This window comes from Lottia gigantea (assembly GCF_000327385.1).
Source record: "Lottia gigantea unplaced genomic scaffold LOTGIsca_160, whole genome shotgun sequence".
NCBI lineage: Eukaryota > Metazoa > Mollusca > Gastropoda > Lottiidae > Lottia > Lottia gigantea.
The window spans coordinates 87,275-107,001 of NW_008707966.1; the positions used below are offsets into that span (position 1 = coordinate 87,275).

The window sequence follows — 19,727 nt, forward strand, 5'->3', positions numbered from 1 at the left end:
GGGGGGGGGGGGGGGTGACATGCTGACTGATTGAAAATGTTTCCGAGATAACTAATATTCGAAAACTTATAGTTGTTTGGTTCTATCCAGTTCTTGCAAAGTAACTTACAGCAAATAAACTTATTCCGTTAAAAATAGAACTTATCCAGGTAGAAAAACCTATCTCTTGAGGTGTGTTTCAGTGAGTTAAGACACTTGCTCACTAACCTAAAGTTCCAGGGTTCAATCCCGTAATAGGTCAAGATGATACCTTCAGATTTTTCAACCCTGTTTCCTCTTGTCACTGATGCAGGAAACAAATAATGATAGTATTAGTTAATTCATATATCATAATGTTTATTCATGTCATATGGTGAGTTGTTTAAAGTTAAGTTAAAGCTGCTTTCCAAATAAAACTGAATGTTATGATGAAAGACTTTTAAAGAAGCAATTTGCACCGTTTTTCATAGGTCTGTCAAGATGTTTTGAGGTTGTTTTCCTGTCAAGATGTTTTGAGGTTGTCTTTCTGTCAAGATGTTTTGAGGTTGTCTTTCTGTCAAGATGTTTTGAGGTTTGTCTTTCTGTCAAGATGTTTTGAGGTTTGTCTTTCTGTCAAGATGTTTTGAGGTTGTCTTTGAGGTTGTCTTTCTGTCAAGATGTTTTGAGGTTGTCTTTCTGTCAAGATCTTTTGAGGTTGTCTTTCTGTCAAGATGTTTTGAGCTAATGTTATGGTATAGTAAGATTATTTGGATTAAGATAAATATTGACACTTATCTTATCATAACACAAATATTTCAACTATTTCAATAACAGCTCCTCTTTAACATATGATGTTTCTTTAACTACTCCAAGTAAAGAAGGAGCCTTGGTGATTCAGTGAGTTAGATTCTTGCTTGCTAACTCAAGGGTCAAGGTTTCAATCACAGCATAATATATGTCCCTTTGAATAGTTAATCCATGTTATTGACGCAGGTCTGAGGGTTTAACATGGAATAGTCATCTAGTCATGTTGATGGAATAATAAACTGATACTCTAGCTGGGTGATACAGGCTACTCACATAACAGAACCCTCAACAGTGAAAACTCAAAAGGAGTAGGAATATGCCTCTTTCCCTGCAAAATTTCCCTCATTGCACCATGCTTGGCATAGTCCATTTCATCAGCCAAATCAGGAGAAGAGAAGTAGGATATAAAACCGTAAAATAAATTATTCATAAAAAATACCTTGTACACATCTTTTGAAATCAATTGTTTAGTGACATTTTCACTATTCCTTCAATTACTTCCTTTACAGTACCTTACAACTCCATTGCAAATAACACATCCCTTTGTAATGAGGTTTTCTAAACTTAATATATGTACCAGGGATATTTAGGACTTCTATTTGTATCATTTCAATTTTCAGTCAGATGTTTGTGGTACCTTGAGTGGAATTACAAGAACCAGAGACGTCTGACTGAAAATTGGAATGGTGCAAATGGAAGCTATAGGCATAACCTGTACACATGAAAAATTCAGAAAAACTATTTACAATCTCTTTAAGTAAATCATATGATCAATGTTCATCTCTATGTTCATTATTTTCTCTTCTGAATGAAAATATTTTAATATTACATGTTCACAATTTTTCACTTGAGAAAACTATTTAACATATTTTAACTGAATGAGTGAGAGATAAAAAGGCTTTCTATGGTATTTTTTGTGAAATATTTGCGTGATGTTAAGGTTAAGAGATTCACACCTCAATGATCATGAATTCAAGTGAAAAACCACACAAAACTAATAACCCTTTTGTCAGTAGAGAGATTTCTTGCTCTGTACAACCTGGAGACACTATTTCTAACTGATATATCCATACAAAATATACTGTTATATAAGCTTACTTGAAAAAGCCCCAGGATAAAAAAAACAGCATAGTCTTAGTGGAACTGCAAGAACCACAGAAATCTGACTGAAAATGAGAAAAGTGTAAAAGACCAAGGTTTATCATTTATGGGGGTTGATTTGGGTCTTCAATAAAAGTAGTAAACTTCGGAAGTACTACTAATGTATTGGAAACGCATAGTTCCTTCAGAAATACCTTAACTAAAACATTCACTCTCTATTTACGTCTTTTCAATAGATAGCAGGGCCTCAAAAAAAGACAAGTTTCAAACACAGATAATTTTTGACACATGGATTTGAAACCTTAATGAATAGTTTAGCTAAAAAATTCCTGATTCTGAAACTGAGGTATTATTGGTCAAATGGATGGTGAATTTATCCTTAATCGATGCTAATCCCTGATAGACATATAAAGTTGCTGTGTGGTTGTCTGTATTCATTTTGAAAGTATATATATTTATATTTATATTTATATCATTGGGTTAGACACCTAAATAATGTAGGTTTTTAATTCAAGTAATTTTATACTCTTAGACTCTTCATTGATGTAACAAAAACCATTTTCTAATTTGAATACATCTAAGAATTTTAAATAAGTATTGTGTACAAAGTCCTTAGACCATAAAAAAACTTGAATAAATCAGATGAATTAGTACATTCTTTAAGGATTTCATACACATCTCATATTTCAACAACACCATGCAGTGTGCAATGAGGAAATTTTGTCAGGTCTCAGTCTCAGCATAATCTTTTGGAGTCGAGGGATCTTTAACAAGCACAATCTGTAGTAAGCCTATATAATATCAATTACAATATTGTTCTATTCACAGGTTCCATGTTGATAAAGTGAAATGAAATGGACATTATGTTCTACTTTCAGCACCTGATTGGGTAAATAAAGATGGACAATGCCATGCTGTGTACAATGAGGGAAATTAAGCATGAACATCAGCATAATGCCACCCTTTTTTTGATTTCCAATCTATAACGTGCACAAACTGTAGCTCACTGTTTATTGTCCCATTTAAACCATTAAAAAACATGTCAACTCCTCAAACCTGTATCACTGACAAGGGGACACTCTGTTGAAAAATCTGTAAGTACCACAATTTAACAAACTATTATTTATTAATATTTAATGTGTATCCCATTTTTTCCACCTATCTCAGGACAAGACCCTGGATCTTCTGGTTAGTGAGCATGGTGTCTAACTCACTGAGCCTGACAGTGTGAAAGTTTATTAGTTTGCTTGGAGTCTATTGTCATTCTATTGTTTACTAACTCATATTTATATCAATAGAAGTAAACTTCATTTTAATTTGATTTATTATTATATACTATGTAATTCATCAATCATATTATAATAATAACTTCAATTGTTCTAACTAAAAACATACCACACACTTGTATTTCAAAGCAACAATTTTCTGTTCTATAACCTCTGTAAACCTCCACTGGTAAGCGCTGTTAAGTGAAGGGGGGGTGGGTGGGGCTCACAGTAAAGTCTTTTCAATAGTAAAAAATTGAGATTTGTGTTGAGGGGGAGAAGGGCATATGGTGATATTTGTGATCATGAAAACCATGGAGATATAAGACCTTGAATTGTTGTAAAATATTTTGCATTTTTGTGTAAATGTTGCCATTCAGTTATACCTAAACAGTCAGACGTCCTAACATTCAGTAATTTAATTATCTTATATCATACCTTTACAATGTCACATTGTTTTAAACTATTTATTCACTTACAATTCCTATGTTTAATCTTTTAAAACAATGATATATCACATTCACCGAGCAGTTATAAATGAATATATCCAAATTGTAATATACCTTTAGAAAACTTCATATACTTACAACATATTGCTGTTTGGTTCACTTTTATTCCATATTCATTACGTTATATCCAATATTTCACAGTCCATATCCAACTGGGCATTATCTCAATATTCCACGATAATGTTACTCCAAATACAACAAACTTACAAACGCAGACGACACAAATCTGTCATGTTAGACGTTCGCGCGCGCTGGCTTGAACTTGGCATAGTTTCGATTCACAGGACGTAGTAAACTTTTACCATTTTATACAATATACGTCTGGATAATTCGAAGATAACGTTGACCATCTCAATACATGCTCGTCTGTTATCACACGTGACATCTTGGCATCTCATCCACTTCAAGGTGTACTATTACCTGTTTTTGTATATTTTAGAATTTCTCCCTCTTTTAACTTCTTTGAGTCAATTTATTTTAAGATCTTCATCCTGTTCTCTTTCTTTCTTGTTGAAGAGCTGTATGTTTAAGATACTGTAGCGTATGCATAACGAAGATTACAACAGAGAAATTTTCCGAAGAAAATAGCAACTGTCCTTCCAGTATCGAATCAAAGTTACGAGCTCGTTATAGGTTTTTCTGAGCTAGATAAATCAAAGATCATTGCCAAGATGTTTGACCAAGGACCAACTGGAAGATAGGATTCTTGTAGAGCTATATCATTGTCCTTGTAGTAAATTGTTGTCTCGGTGCTGTCGTTATGGGTTTGATAAGTGTATGAGAATTTATCTGGTGAAAAATCAAATCGATTCAGAATCTAACAAATCGTAGAAAGAGTTTTCACACCCGAACAATCGGTGTGTTTTATAGCGTGTAAAATATAACATGTTCTGTTTGCTAACACGAAACAATTAAAACCACTGAGCTAGAACATTTACATGGCGGCATACCTTTCATCTTTTAATTACAAAGTCATATTGTTCAGGTGGACTAAATTAATTTTTACTCTATGTTGACACAAGGAAAGTTTTATTTAGAATGGAGATTTTTTACATGTAGTCACTTTTGTCCAGATTCAAGAAAGAAAGAAAAAAAAACCTTATTTTACAAGGATATCAACTTGGCGGGAGGGAGTGGGATATTTTCTACCCACTGGTCTTTGGGCTAACATCTTGGCATTCCTTACGGTTATCCATACCAATTTACTGATGGGTCGACAGCAATATGAGAACAGATGACACACGCACCACCATTTGTTTGACTTAACCAAGCAAATTACGTCAGATAATGATTCCAATGCTTTAACTGACAGTGCTAGAGTCCGTCCTATGTCTATATTCACGAGAAGGGCCTCTAAAATGGCACAAAAAGGTAGGAATCCTTTGGTTTGAATTTTAAAATTATATGTCGTAAGGTGAGTAAGAGGATATAACCTAGCAAATGACATCATGTCAAGATTCCAACGGTCTGACTGAGCTGCAGCCTTTCCTCTAAAATCTATCAATGATTGATCGTGAGAACGGGACTTGATTGCAACTCCCACTTGGTGTGGTCGAGTCAAAAGGTCGGGAGTATGTGTTATTGACTCAGAACATGACAATGTACATTTGATATTGGTCACAAGGATATTATTATCAAAGTTTGACCAGGTGAAAGAAGGAAGAAAAGGCTATGTTTATTCAGCCCCTTTTTAGAATTGTAAACATGACTTCATTTTAGATCTATATTTGTCGGTGATGAGTTTTATTTACAGGTTCAATTTAGCCTTCCCTAACTTAAAATAGATTTTAATACTTTAGGTGACCCAACTGTAGGGAGATTTTATAAACTTTTTATGTGTATTGCATGGCATAATGAGGAAATATGACCCATCGGGACAACTCGGACAAATTTTTCTAAGACATGAACCAATGTTAAAGACAACTCGGAACACTTTTTCAGACGTTCACGCGTCGACCAAGATTAGACCCTACGACCTCTACTTTGGTTTCGCCCTATCCGACTGTGCAACGTACGGAACCCCTCAAAAGATTACTTATTGACTGTTTATTTTTGATAACGTGACACTTTAATTTGATAACATGTCAACAGAAACATGTTAATCGTATTAGGAGGAAAGTGTCCTTTAATCAAGTATGATCATACATAATATTACATCACGTTATCATCCTCCGTGTAATTTATAAACGTGTTGTACCATGAAAGGTGGTGAACAATAGCTCGGAATAAAGGACAATAGCTAATATTCTTGACGCAATGATGGTTTACAATTGACGTGTTTGTTTGCTCTTTGTTGATCTTAAAGGACAGTAAAGGGTTTTCAAAATATGTGTATCAGGGACACTGAGAGCATGAATTAACACCATTCCAATTTTCAATCAGATGTCTGTGGTTCTTGTTACTCCACTGAAATAAGGGGTTTGAATGACCTCACTATCACGAAAGTTGATAATTTAATCTCTGAGGGCATTTAAGATTATTCGAAATTCGAGGGTCAAGAAACAGTGATACTTTAGAAATCTCAAGTGCTGAAATTTAATATGATTTTGATTGGTAAACATATCTGATACATAAAGCTTTTAATGCCCTCATAAATTCTTTACACTTGTTGGACCGTAAACATGTTATCTAAATAAAATTATAATTCTTGACCCATAAACTACATGACTGTCATGTGAACGATTGTCCATGATTGTCCATTAATTGGACGTTTCAATATAATAGACCCCTAAACCTTGATTGTCGTGTCCGAAATGACCCCCATCGAGTTTGACCTATCGTGTTACTTAGGGTTAAGATGACAGCTTAATATTTTGATAAATCTCGAAATTTCTCTAAAGAGAAATGCTTAAAATATCTTTATGTCTATGCGTAGTTCTAGTGGAATTGCAGGCGTCTGGTATGGTGCAAATATACGCTATACTGATCCAAAGTTTAAAATCTCTTAAAAATCCCCTAAAATCTTGAAATTTGAAAATTGGAGCAAATTATCCATACATTTTGGAATATTTGTGGGATGAAAGCATCAGAGAGCACCCAGGCTTGTATTACGATATCTCTCCATGTTGACGTCACTGATGACAGCCAGTCAATCGTTCCGTCCTCTCAATTTTTGATTTAAAATGAAGAACAAGTTCTGAATATTAACCTCAACCATATATTTTAAAATGAAACTTTAGAAACAAAAATGTGAAGATCAAGTGAGAATGGTGGTGATACAAGTGATAAAATGTATAAAACCTCATATACAGCCAACTAACAATGCGCTACTGTAGTGTCCTCTGACTAAATTAGAAAATTTAATTTTAAGAAAAATGTCGGACAAGCCAATGTGTACATTTCACACTGGTTTGTGAACCCTGTAGATTAAATGACCCCTTTAAATTTGTTTGTTAGTTCACGAAATATGTACTTGTGAAAGAAGTCGTTTGAAATAGATTTAAAGATCTTATAAGAGGCGTTCAAAATCTTTTCAGAGAGCGAATTATTCGTCAAATATCTATGTGAACTTTTGTACCCGAAAGGTAGAAATCAATATTAAAGGAATTGTAAAGAGGTTTCATTGCTTGTTATGTGTATTGTGGGTTATTTATAGCTTCTAAAATTTTTCAGTGAAGAGTCTGGTGTTCTTGTTATTAACACTATCAAGCGTTTGACGTCACTATCTTGGGGTTTGTAAAGGGGATTGTATAAAGGTTTTCTCAATTTTGTATGTGTTTTGGGACCACTGATAGCATCAATTTGCACCATTCCAATATTAAGTCATATAATTATTTGGTTCCTAAATTATAGAATGCTTAACATCCGACGTCACTATCGCTTAAGCTACTGCTAATAATAGCTCTGTTAATTTAGTGATACTGAAAAAACCGCAGACATCTGATTTAAATTGGAATGGTGCAAATTGATGCTATTAGTGTACCTGATACACACATACAAAGTTTTGAAAAAAAAACCTCTTTACAATATGCTCTTAAGACAAAGAAAAGGCAAACGAGTGTCAGTGTCCCCGATACACATATAGTGTACCTGTAGGCTACCACTTCAATTTGCATTGTACATATCAGATATGTCGGGTGCCAAACCTAATCGTCAGTGAGGTCATAGTGAAAAAGAAAGTCAAGAGGAACACGAAATAGATGTAAATTGTATTTTTATCTGACCTTTTTCTCATCAAATACCTGATATTTCAGATTATTTTGATTGTGGTCGTCTTGTAATATTGTTGAAGTTTTCTGATATTTCTAATGTTACCTATAGATAAGTTATAAGTATGAACTTTGAGTACACGAAGAGGTTTAGGTCAAGTTCCAAACATAGTAATTTGTACTACGAATTAAAGGGATTGTTTTCTAAACTTTTATATGTATCAGGGGCACTAATAGCAGCGATTTGAACAAAAAAAAACCAACTTCCAACTGTCGTTTCCCGGAAACGCATGCCGATTAAAAATATTTGAAAATATTGTTAAAGAGCGAAATCAAGCGGATTTTGTCTAATTATACAACCACATCTCTCTATGTGGACGTATGTTGTCGGCACCCCTGTCCATCCGTCCGTCCGTCCGTCAACATTTGCTTGTGAACGCTCTAAAAACTAGATTTTATTTTGGAATCAAATGAAATTCGGTATGTGTATACATATTCATAAAACGAAGATCAAGTTCGAATTTGAGCTATTTTCGACCGTTAGAAACAGAGTTATTGCCCTTGCCCTAAAATCTTCAATATTTTACATCCGCATGCCGTGATGGGCGTATATGGCTGTGGTCCACTATCTTTGAACTTGCGACGCAGTATTTCAGTCAGACGTCTACATGTATGATTGTTGAACTTCCACTCTGTTTGTTTGCCAGAGAAGGGGAGTAACTTTGTTATTAGTCAAAAGTGGATATTAATACTTCAGACTACAGTAATGTCATGTAATCAGCAGACCCTGATTGCAAGGAAACCCTGGATAATCTGGGAAAAATCAGTAAAAATGAAATGAAATGATTGGAGTTTTACGTCCTACTTTCTGCATCATGTGAGCATAGAACTGTAATAGAATACATACTTCAGTATAAAAATTTATTTTGAAAATAAATAACATAAATAATCACATAATAATATTATATCACAGAGTTTTCATACAAGTTTTTCTTTTACATTTTATATTCTATCAGGTTATAGAAAAATCAATTGAAATTATTAGGAGGTAACTGTATAAAAGTTTCAGAGCACATTAATTTGAAAGGAATAACAGTATATTCAAAATCCTATATGATTTTTGTTTTTAGGTCATTTACCAAGTTTTATAAAAACAAGAATATTCCAACAGCACCTAATCTCACAACAATAACTTGTTTCATACACAAATTTTAAATAAATATAGTTATTAAGATGACAGACTTTAAGATAAAGACATTATTAACTTGTCCTTGAAATAGTTACATTATAGTGACCTTTATCCACTGTGTAATTAAGGATTTAACAAGGACTCGTGTTTACCATCGTATGAACCTTGACCTCTGGCATATAACCTTTGTGGATTCTCTCCTAACATTCCTTTAAATAGAAATACTGCTTCATAATGCTCTTCATGTCTGAAATAGTATAATGGTTATATTTGATCTCTTTGAGTTTATTTGAAAAATCTCTGTTACTGAATATCAATAAAACAATTATTATGTGAACACTTTTATACTTTAAAGGGACCGTAAAGATTTTTTTGTGTATGAAGGAAACTGATAGCATCCATTGATACCATTATAATTGCAAGTCAGGCTTATGTGGTTCTTGAAATTCTACAAATCCAGTCCAAAAATCATAGATGTCCAACACAGAGCCATTACATGATATTATTCAAAAAAATCCATTAATGATCACATAATTCATTGTTTGTCAGATATCATATATAAATTGTTGAAGTATATTTAAAGACATGGAAACTATGAGTGAGGCTAGATAAACGTTAACCTATTTTGTTTACACTATCATGAATACAATATTTAGTGGGGTGGGGCTAATATGTTAGTTATTATCTGTGCAGACAACTTCAGTCACTCCCTTCTCATTATATATTAACAGAGTAAAATGTGCTATAACTTCAACTTACACTAGTTATACCACAGCTAAGCACTGCACACTTAATACATGGAAGAGATCACAGACTATTCTCATATTATATTATGATAATACTTACTTGGCTAGGAAAGTAACAGTTAATAATGATTTACTATTACTAACGTGTGTTATGTAGGCATCTAGTATACCCTGTGATGGTTCAACTTTAAACGTATCATTAATACAAGAATCTGATATTGATTCTGAAACAATATAGAAAAAAACTCATTTTATAGGTGTCTTAATAGTATTATTCTTATCAAAGCATGTAGTGAGATTAGAACAATATATTTTTATAACAAAAGTCCTTTTACACCAGGCTGCTATAAAATGTATTGAAAAGATCAATGACCAAGAACCCACTGGTAGACAGGTTCGTCATGAACCTAAGATAATGTCCTTGTAAAAAATGTTTTTGTTTTTATCACACTAGACTTACCCAAAGAAACGTTCCAGTGACTTTGTGATGAGGTCTGATTTGATATAAACAGTTCCAGGATTCTGGGTTGATCTACTAGACAGGTACCAAAATCTAAAGATTGTTTTGATAGTTGAATCTGGGGCACTGTTAGAGTAGCATGCAATGGAACTTTCTAAAATTAAAATATATATTAACATTGAATTTTGTTTGAAAAAGCCATAACCCACATCTGTTTTTAAAAGGCAAAAAAAAAAATTGGTTGTATAAAGAGTCCTGATGGCTCAGTGAGTTAGATGTTTGCTTGCTAACCTGAAGGCCCAGGCTTTAATCCCGGCATAGGTTGAGGTAGTACCATTGGATTTTTCAACCCGGTTTCTCCCTGTCAGTGATGTAGGCCTGAGGTGCAAAAGCATAGATAAAAACTCTTCTGAATGAATAGTTAGCTACAGGTGTAGAAAAGTAGGATGTAAAATTGTTGAAGCATACCTGTTCCGCCATATTGTTGAATTCTATGATCAAATTATCTTCTATTTCAAGTTTTCTGTTAGAATCTAATGATTCCATATCTTTTAAAGAATCGTGACTCAGTAACTCAGATGTTGTCTGAAATCCCACTTTCACCTGAAATTATGATAAATGATTGGACATGATCATTGATTGGACATGATCATTGATTGGACATGATCATTGATTGGACATGATAAATGATTGGACATGATCATTGATTGGACATGATCATTGATTGGACATGATCATTGATTGGACATGATCATTGATTGGACATGATCATTGATTGGACATGGTAAATGATTGGACATGATCATTGATTGGACATGATAAATGATTGGACATGATAATTGATTGGACATGATCATTGATTGGACATGATCATTGATTGGACATGATCATTGATTGGACATGACCATTGATTGGACATGATCATTGATTGGACATGATCATTGATTGGACGTGATCATTGATTGGACGTGATAATTGATTGGACATGATCATTGATTGGACATGATCATTGATTGGACGTGATCATTGATTGGACGTGATAATTGATTGGACATGATCATTGATTGGACATGATCATTGATTGGACATGATCATTGATTGGACATGATCATCGATTGGACGTGATCATTGATTGGACATGATCATTGATTGGACGTGATCATTGATTGGACATGATCATTGATTGGACATGATCATTGATTGGACGTGATCATTGATTGGACGTGATCATTGATTGGACGTGATCATTGATTGGACGTGATACATTGATTGGACATGATCATTGATTGGACATGATCATTGATTGAACATGATCATTGATTGGACATGATCATTGATTGGACATGATCATTGATTGGACGTGATAATTGATTGGACGTGATAATTGATTGGACGTGATAATTGATTGGACATGATCATTGATTGGACGTGATCATTGATTGGACGTGATAATTGATTGGACGTGATCATTGATTCATTCTCGATACAGGTCAAGATAATACCTTTGAACTTTTCAACCCAGTTTCCCCTTGTAAGGCTAACATGGAAAAAGCGCCTTGTTCAGCTACTGACAATGGGTGAAAAGTGTTGAGCTGCTTTCCTGGCATTGTCCATCTTCATTACAGAAATCAGGTGCAGGAAAGAATGACGTAAAACTAGATTTATTTCAGTTCATTTGCTCAAACAATAAATGTGCCCACTAATAAAACAAAATATGGAACAAATATCAGAAAATTAATAACTATAACTTACTATTAAACTATGCTGTGGTTCTAGAGTGTTATATAATGTTTCTGTAGCTCTTGTAGCGCCATCTATATTACTAGAAGGATCTAAATCGACCAATAAGAAGGGTTTGTTGACAAGTAGACGGAAGTTTAATGGTGTACCAGTGTGATTTGATAAAACTGTTGAACATACTTTGATGGCTTCCAGTTGAGTCTATAAATAAATATAAAGGTATTTTAACAATCACTTGAAACAAAGTTTCCAACTTTTTATTCTTACAATCATTTCAAAGCAACCCTTCAGATATCATTAGCAGTTTTTTGCAAAAGTGGCATCATAAACTTTTATTCTAAGTGGAATGGTAAGAACCACAATAGAAACGGTGCAAATTGATGCTATTATTGTCCCAGATACATATAATAATTTAAGAAAACCTCTTTACAATCCCTTTAAATCTAATTCATCTGATTGGTCAATCACTAAAATTGATCTACAAAGCAAGCGGATTTTTGTATTTCTTAAAATTTTGATTGTATCAAAGAATTTCTGAAACAAGCCGTTCCTTTTAAGAATTTTTCGTAAGTGTGTTACTTTATATTGAGAAATACCATCCTTGCCACAAAGTTGATGAAAAAACCTATAACCCTGGTTTATTTTTGACAGTCAAATTACATACCTCACCATTGACTATTAAATCACTCATAACTGATCTGTATCTCATACCCTCTTCATCTGTATTTTCTATTGTTAATCTTTAATAATAAGATAATATTCTGTATATACCCTATATTTCCTTGTATTATATAGTACATTAACACAATATAAAACCTTATACAAGCTTCATATATTATCAGAAGTTATAACCTTTAAAATAATGCAATCTGATTGGATAATAAAACTAAATTGAAAATTGATTGTGGGAATCAGATGACTGGAACAGTAAAATCATCTTAGGTTAAGGTTAAGGTTTTGAGAATAAGGGTTTTGATTATTCACCCAATCTGCACTATCCAACATTAGTCTTTAATAGATCTCTAGTCGACCCAGCTGTTAATGGCTAAGGATAATACAGAAAAGATCAATAGCTGGTAGGAAACCTTAAGTTGCTACAATTCTTTTTTATATATCTGTATTACCAACAGAGACAAACAATTATTCTACAGCTGATTGAGTTCATGTGGCAATACTATGAAGTATGCATGCAATAATGGAAATTTAGGACATGTTATCTCGTTATTCCATCTGACCCCTCCAACAATGGGTATGGTTAACCTGAGGTTGAGAGGTTTGGTTGAGAACCAGCTGATAGAAAGGATCCTTATTAACCTGAGTTGGATTTTAAAAGCATACACTGTCCTCTGCCAACAGACAATAAAGAATATTAAACTGTACTTACAATGCTGGTTTTAATTGTGCTGTCATATCTAATCTTAATGCAGATGTCTCATACGCTTCTTTTCTGTTACAACATCCTTCAATACCTGCTGCCTGAAAATACATCATATTATCATATCATCTACATCATATTATCATATTATCATATCATCTACATCATATTATCATATCATCTACATCATATTATCATATAATCTACATCATATTATCATATCATCTACATCATATTATCCTATAATCTACATCATATTATCATATAATCTACATCATATTATCATATCATCTACATCATATTATCATATCATCTACATCATATTATCATATCATCTACTACATCATATTATCATATCATCTACTACATCATATTATCATCATATTATCATATCATCTACATCATATTATCATATCATCTACATCATATTATCATATCATCTACTACATCATATTATCATATCATCTACATCATATTATCATATCATCTACATCATATTATCATATCATCTACATCATATTATCATATCATCTACATCATATTATCATATAATCTACATCATATTATCATTTCATCTACATCATATTATCATATAATCTACATTATTTTATCTACGACTCATAATCTACATCATATAATTTAATTGATTCTTAAGGTGTCAATTCAAATTAGACTAAAATTTTAATCTAACTATTTCTTGATGACAAATTGTGTGAAAGTGAAACACAAAGAAGCTATAATATTGCACTATTCCACAATAGGAGTAAAGAAAAAGTTCCTACATGAAACATTTTGATTGGTTAAAGATAGCTTGCCAGGCAAGGTAATTTACACCTACTGGCAGCTTTGATTTTGAATAAAAATATTTAGCAATACAGTAACAATCACCGGTGATCTTTGAATGGCATTTAGTAATGGTGTTGAATATATTGAAAAAATTCTTATGGATTATAATTACTAACTTTATTTGAGCGACGTTTCGACCAGTGTTCTCTGGTCATTCATTGGTTGATAAAGACTAGAGAACACTGGTCGAAACGTCACTCAAATAAAGTTAGTAATTATAACCCACAAGAATTTTTCATTTTAACAATCAGCAGTATGAAATATTCAACCTTCAGTCATACACTTCTTTTGAACTCTTTAGGGCGATACTTAATAAAATTATCAAAAATCCGGCAACAATCGTGTGTTTTAGAGTTCACGAGCTAGAAATTGAAAGCGTTTTGAAAGTCAATAACTCTTGTAAAACATTTTTTGAAGTTTTCTGTCAAGAATTGTGCCTTCTAGAGTGTTTTCATGCTAAAAATTTAACATGTTTTCAAGAACAAGGGCAATAACTCATACTCAATATTTTTCAATTTTTCTGATATTCAATAGGGTTCATCCTTGGATAATAACAAACAATCACATCAAGTTTCGTCAAAATCTGTCAATAATTGAACCTTCTAGAGTGTTTACGAGCATTTGTGGACGGACGGATAGGATATACACCCCCATTTCATGTGGGCATATAAAAATAACGTCATTAGAATGGGATTGTGGTAATGATACCAGTGACAACTGTGATAACAGTGAGAATTAAAGTAATATAATTATAATAATGATTAACATGTAAACAATAAACATATAGCTCACCTTCCCATCTAAACTCATATAACCTAAAGCATAACCTAAACATTCTATTTCTTCAGTTACATCACTTGATAGTAGGGGGGTGAAAATAGCTGACACTTGTGCATGACCATTGCCAGGTACAACCTAGGGAGAAAAATAAACAAAGATAATAACTTAGGTTCACTAAGGATCCTTTCTATCAGATGGTCCTTGGCCAAACCTCTTGGCATTGTCTTCTTGATTTACAGTTGGGTCAACTGAAATAATTAAAAAACAACTTATTCAAGATTACCAGACTTTCACATTCCGATGGAGATTGAAACTCAAGACCACCATTTGTTTAAAAAAACACAGCAAATGACAATGTAAAAAGATTCCAACACTCTACCTGACCATGATACAGCCCCTGAACAATGGAATAAATTGTGAAATATATTTTATTAACCCCCTGGAAAAGTCTAATGAGATTAACAAATTGTTTTAGGAAGTTTTTTAAAACTTACAATTTGTGAAGGAAGAATACTGTAGGGTTTAGTTGAACATTGGCCTTCATGAGGATTGAGAAACAAGGAGATGATTTTTGGTCTGTATGGTTCAGAATTGACTTCTGGTTCCTCGCTACAACTTGTAACTTGTCTGCTAGTACCAGGACTGGTGTCTGGAGAATTTGGAATAAAGTTTGTAGGTCGGCGCTCCATTTGTGGTTCTGAAATGAACAACCGATGTCTAGATTAAATTGCCTTAGTAACAAGTCTGGTCTGCCTGAATGCATTTAATTGGCTAAATGTTCAACTCTCACAAGGGAGATAAATCATAAAGCTTGTCGAAGATGTCCTGGTATCAGACTGAGTTTGAAAGACTTGTACATTTTGAAGATGAGATAATTACTCTATTGTGTCAACAAGACAAATTTTACATGTTTTCACTCATTCCGGCGGAGAAAAAAATATCAAATTATGACCAATTCCGAACTTGACCTAGATCTCATCAATATATACATAAATACCAGGTTTCATCAAGATTGGATATAAACTTTAGTCTATAGAGTGCCTACAAGCCAAATTTAACATGTTTTGCCAAGTAATGGGCAATAACTCAAAAACATTTCAACATATATTTGTCAGATGTCTATTGTGTCTACAAGGACAGATGGACAAGCAGGAGCAATATCTGTCCACATACTATAATAAAAATATAACCTTCAGTTTGGTGAATAATTTCACTGCCATCTTTATCTCTTGGTGGAAAACATCTTCCGTAGCAGACGGTCAAATCTAATGTCTGGTAGTCATCTTTTACTTGATTAAATACTCTCCAATCCAAACGGATATCTGATGGAAGTTAAAATTAATATAATTTAAAATGGGTAAAACTGGGTTGAATAATATAAACATATAGACCTAGTTAAAATATAAACATATAGACCTAGTTAAAATATAAACAATAGACCTAGTTAAAATATAAACATATAGACCTAGTTAAAGTATAAACGATAGACCTAGTTAAAATATAAACGATAGAGCTAGTTAAAATATGAACATATAGACATAGTTGAAATATAAACATACAGACCTAGTTAAAATATAAACATATAGACCAAGACCTAGTTAAAATATAAACATATAGACCAAGACCTAGTTAAAATATAAACATATAGACAAAGATTTAGTTAAAATATAAACATATAGACATAGTTGAAATATAAACATATAGACCTAGTTAAAATATAACCATATAGAACTAGTTAAAATATAACCATATAGACCTAGTTATAATATAAACGATAGACCTAGTTAAATATAAACAATAGACCTAGTTAAAATATAAACATATAGACCTAGTTAAAATATAAACATATAGACCTAGTTAAAACCTAGTTAAAATATAAACATATAGACCTAGTTAAAATATAAACAATAGACCTAGTTAAAATATAAACATATAGACCTAGTTAAAATATAAACATATAGACCTAGTTAATATATGAACATATAGACATAGTTAAAATATAAACAATAGACCTAGTTAAAATATAAACATATAGACCTAGTTAAAATATAAATATATAGACCTAGACCTAGTTAAAATATAAACATATAGACCTAGACCTAGTTAAAATATAAACATATAGACCTAATTAAAATATAAACATATAGACCTAGACCTAGTTAAAATATAAACATATAGACCTAGACCTAGTTAAAATATAAACATATAGACCTAGTTAAAATATAAACAATAGACCTAGTTATAATATAAACATATAGATCTAGTTAAAACCTAGTTAAAATATAAACATATAGACCTAGTTAAAACCTAGTTAAAATATAAACATATAGACTTAGTTAAAGATGGGTTTTCTTGATTAAAAGTAGTCCAAAAGAGATTAAAAGAGATTATCCATAGATTTATTGGCCTTTCTAATGGTTAATCCAAACATTAGTTTGTCAATCAACCACACAAAGGCTTCGCCAAGCTCGGGGAAGCCCTTGGTCTATTTAGGTTCAGGAATGAGGTAATGGAGTCATAGATAGGGGCTCTTCTTATGACTAACAAGGTCTGCGTGCAGATAATTACGAAACATAGGCTTGGGGCAAGTCTCTCCCAGCAGCTTGATAAAGAGCTAAATGTGAACTGTAAAACAAACTCTATATCGTAGCCTGTAGAGTGAAAAAACGCGATATCAGAGTTTTATGCAATATCTCTCAAGAAAATCATCGGATCCTCACCTAATTCAATAGTGCACATCTTCTTAATGATATTGACACACATACAAAAGATCAAAAGAATCTATAGAGAATTGTACCACGAGGTAAATGTGAACGGACGGACTGACCGACAGGAGCAACCACAATATACGCCCATTCTTACATGTGGGCGTATAAAAATGAACCTTACCAAATGGACTGGTGTTGTTGATTCTCATAGCTCTTTTAACACTTTTTAAACCAGAGACATGGGTACCAAACCTGAAAAATTACTGGTTATTTTAGTACCATCTATCAGTCATAAATAGATTACTGTTCAACAATTCCCAAATATTTTACAACTGGTATGATCACTGGTGTGATATAAAAACATGTATCATATTGATCTCTTCAACATCGAAAATATTACAGCTTTCTATCGTGTTTCACTTTAGCTGGTAAACACCATGAAGGGCAGAGAAGAGAATGCTACCTGACAACTGGTTTTTGGTTGGGTATAGCAGCAGTCATTTGGAAATTTAGTGGACAACCAACAACTGTCATGGTGAGAGGAAATGTAATAGGTTCTAAATCACCAATCTAAAAAACAGAATACAAAAAACATTAACATGACAATGAAATGTTGACTTGTCATTTAAAAGCTTCAGGAGGTGTATATTGTACATTAAAGAACCCAGGAAAGTTGGAATTAGCTAAGAGTTTGCTGATGCAGCTGGCCTATGAAAATTTCCTCACTGCACTGCATTGCCCATTTAATATGTATAAGGTACTTACCGTACAAGTGATAGTATCAGTATAGGTACCCCAAATATCACTATAACCAGTTATTTCTATGACATCTTCACCATAGGGAGATAGATTACCACTAGCAGGACTTAAACTAAACCCAGCTCCTAATCCACAGCTTAATGCCATCTTGGCCATGTCTGAAAATATTCACCAAAATAATCTGTACTATTGCAAAAAATTATAAAGTAAGGCCAGACCAATTTATTTCTGGAAAAATCTGTAAGGCAGGATGAAAAAACAAGACAAAATCAAAGGCCTGATGACCTGTATTTTCCTACTTTCTCAGTATTGATTTATTCGAAAATCATATTTTATTAATAATGGGAGTTTCTGATGATGTTTTGTTTTTCATCAGGATTAAAAGGTTTATTTTTTATTTTTTCAACAGAGCTGATTTTGTTGCTTATTTTTTTCTTATTTCTGTAAAAAAAAACGTCTGGTCTAATGAATTGGAAACTTTTATCTTCTACTTGCACCATTCCAATTGTTCATCAGATGTGTTAAACAGACATACTGCTTTTTAGTAGGTCACAAATACGCCCACATTTGTAATGGCAGCTTATTTGTCCGGGATTTAACGAGTTATCAGTAAATGAATGTTTCTGAGAGTGAAATTTTCATATTTCATGCAAGAAACAAGCTCTCTATCGTGTCCACAAACAATTCAAGAACAAGGGCAATAACTCATAGTAAATATTTTTCGATTCATCTGATTTTCAATAGGGTTCATCCTTGGGTGATTACAAACACTCACACCAAGTTTCGTCAAAATCCATCAAGAAACCAGATCTCTATTGTGTCCACAAACAGTTGTGGATGGACGGACGGACAGGGGCGAAGGCTATATACTATAAAAACTGTACACCACAAATTTTAAAAGAATTGCAAGAACTACAGACATCTGATTTAAATTGGAATGGTGCAAGTTGATGCTATTAGTGTACCTGATACACATAAAATGTATAGAGAAAATCTTCACAATGCCTTTAAAGTAAGAACTCAGTGATATTTAGTTGACTTACCAGCCTGGGCTCTAATTCCACACTTTGACATAGGATCAGGTACTATTGGTGTTCTTCCTAATAGAGCTTTACGTAAACTGAAAAATAATAGACAAAAAAGCTTTCTATCCCTGATTGAGATAATATTGTATCAGCTGTAAATGAGTAAGGATAATCCTGGAAAAATCAATGCCACGCACGAGGTTTGACCAAGGACCAGCTGGTAGACAAGGATCGTTGTGAACCTTAGTTGTTATACTTGTAAAATATAGTTCTTTCTTTCTTTCTTTTCAAAGGAGACATCAATTCAGTCT

General features: G+C 32.9%; 1 protein-coding gene across 1 annotated transcript in view; it reads right to left on the reverse strand.

Moving 5' to 3' along the window:
* Positions 1-8,695: 8,695 nt before the first annotated feature.
* Positions 8,696-19,727, reverse strand: part of LOTGIDRAFT_238688 (hypothetical protein) — a gene marked incomplete at its 5' end in the record, with an annotated part of 19,904 nt that continues 8,872 nt past the window's right edge. Inside the window, 14 exons of the mRNA XM_009051194.1 lie at positions 8,696-9,224; positions 9,824-9,947; positions 10,184-10,337; positions 10,652-10,786; positions 11,936-12,124; positions 12,588-12,663; positions 13,308-13,399; positions 14,937-15,059; positions 15,419-15,621; positions 16,115-16,246; positions 17,814-17,884; positions 18,096-18,202; positions 18,398-18,549; positions 19,435-19,511. Coding sequence (XP_009049442.1) covers positions 9,101-9,224; positions 9,824-9,947; positions 10,184-10,337; positions 10,652-10,786; positions 11,936-12,124; positions 12,588-12,663; positions 13,308-13,399; positions 14,937-15,059; positions 15,419-15,621; positions 16,115-16,246; positions 17,814-17,884; positions 18,096-18,202; positions 18,398-18,549; positions 19,435-19,511 — 1,759 coding nt within the window. The 3' untranslated portion in view covers positions 8,696-9,100. The remainder of the gene's footprint in view (positions 9,225-9,823; positions 9,948-10,183; positions 10,338-10,651; positions 10,787-11,935; positions 12,125-12,587; positions 12,664-13,307; positions 13,400-14,936; positions 15,060-15,418; positions 15,622-16,114; positions 16,247-17,813; positions 17,885-18,095; positions 18,203-18,397; positions 18,550-19,434; positions 19,512-19,727) is intronic.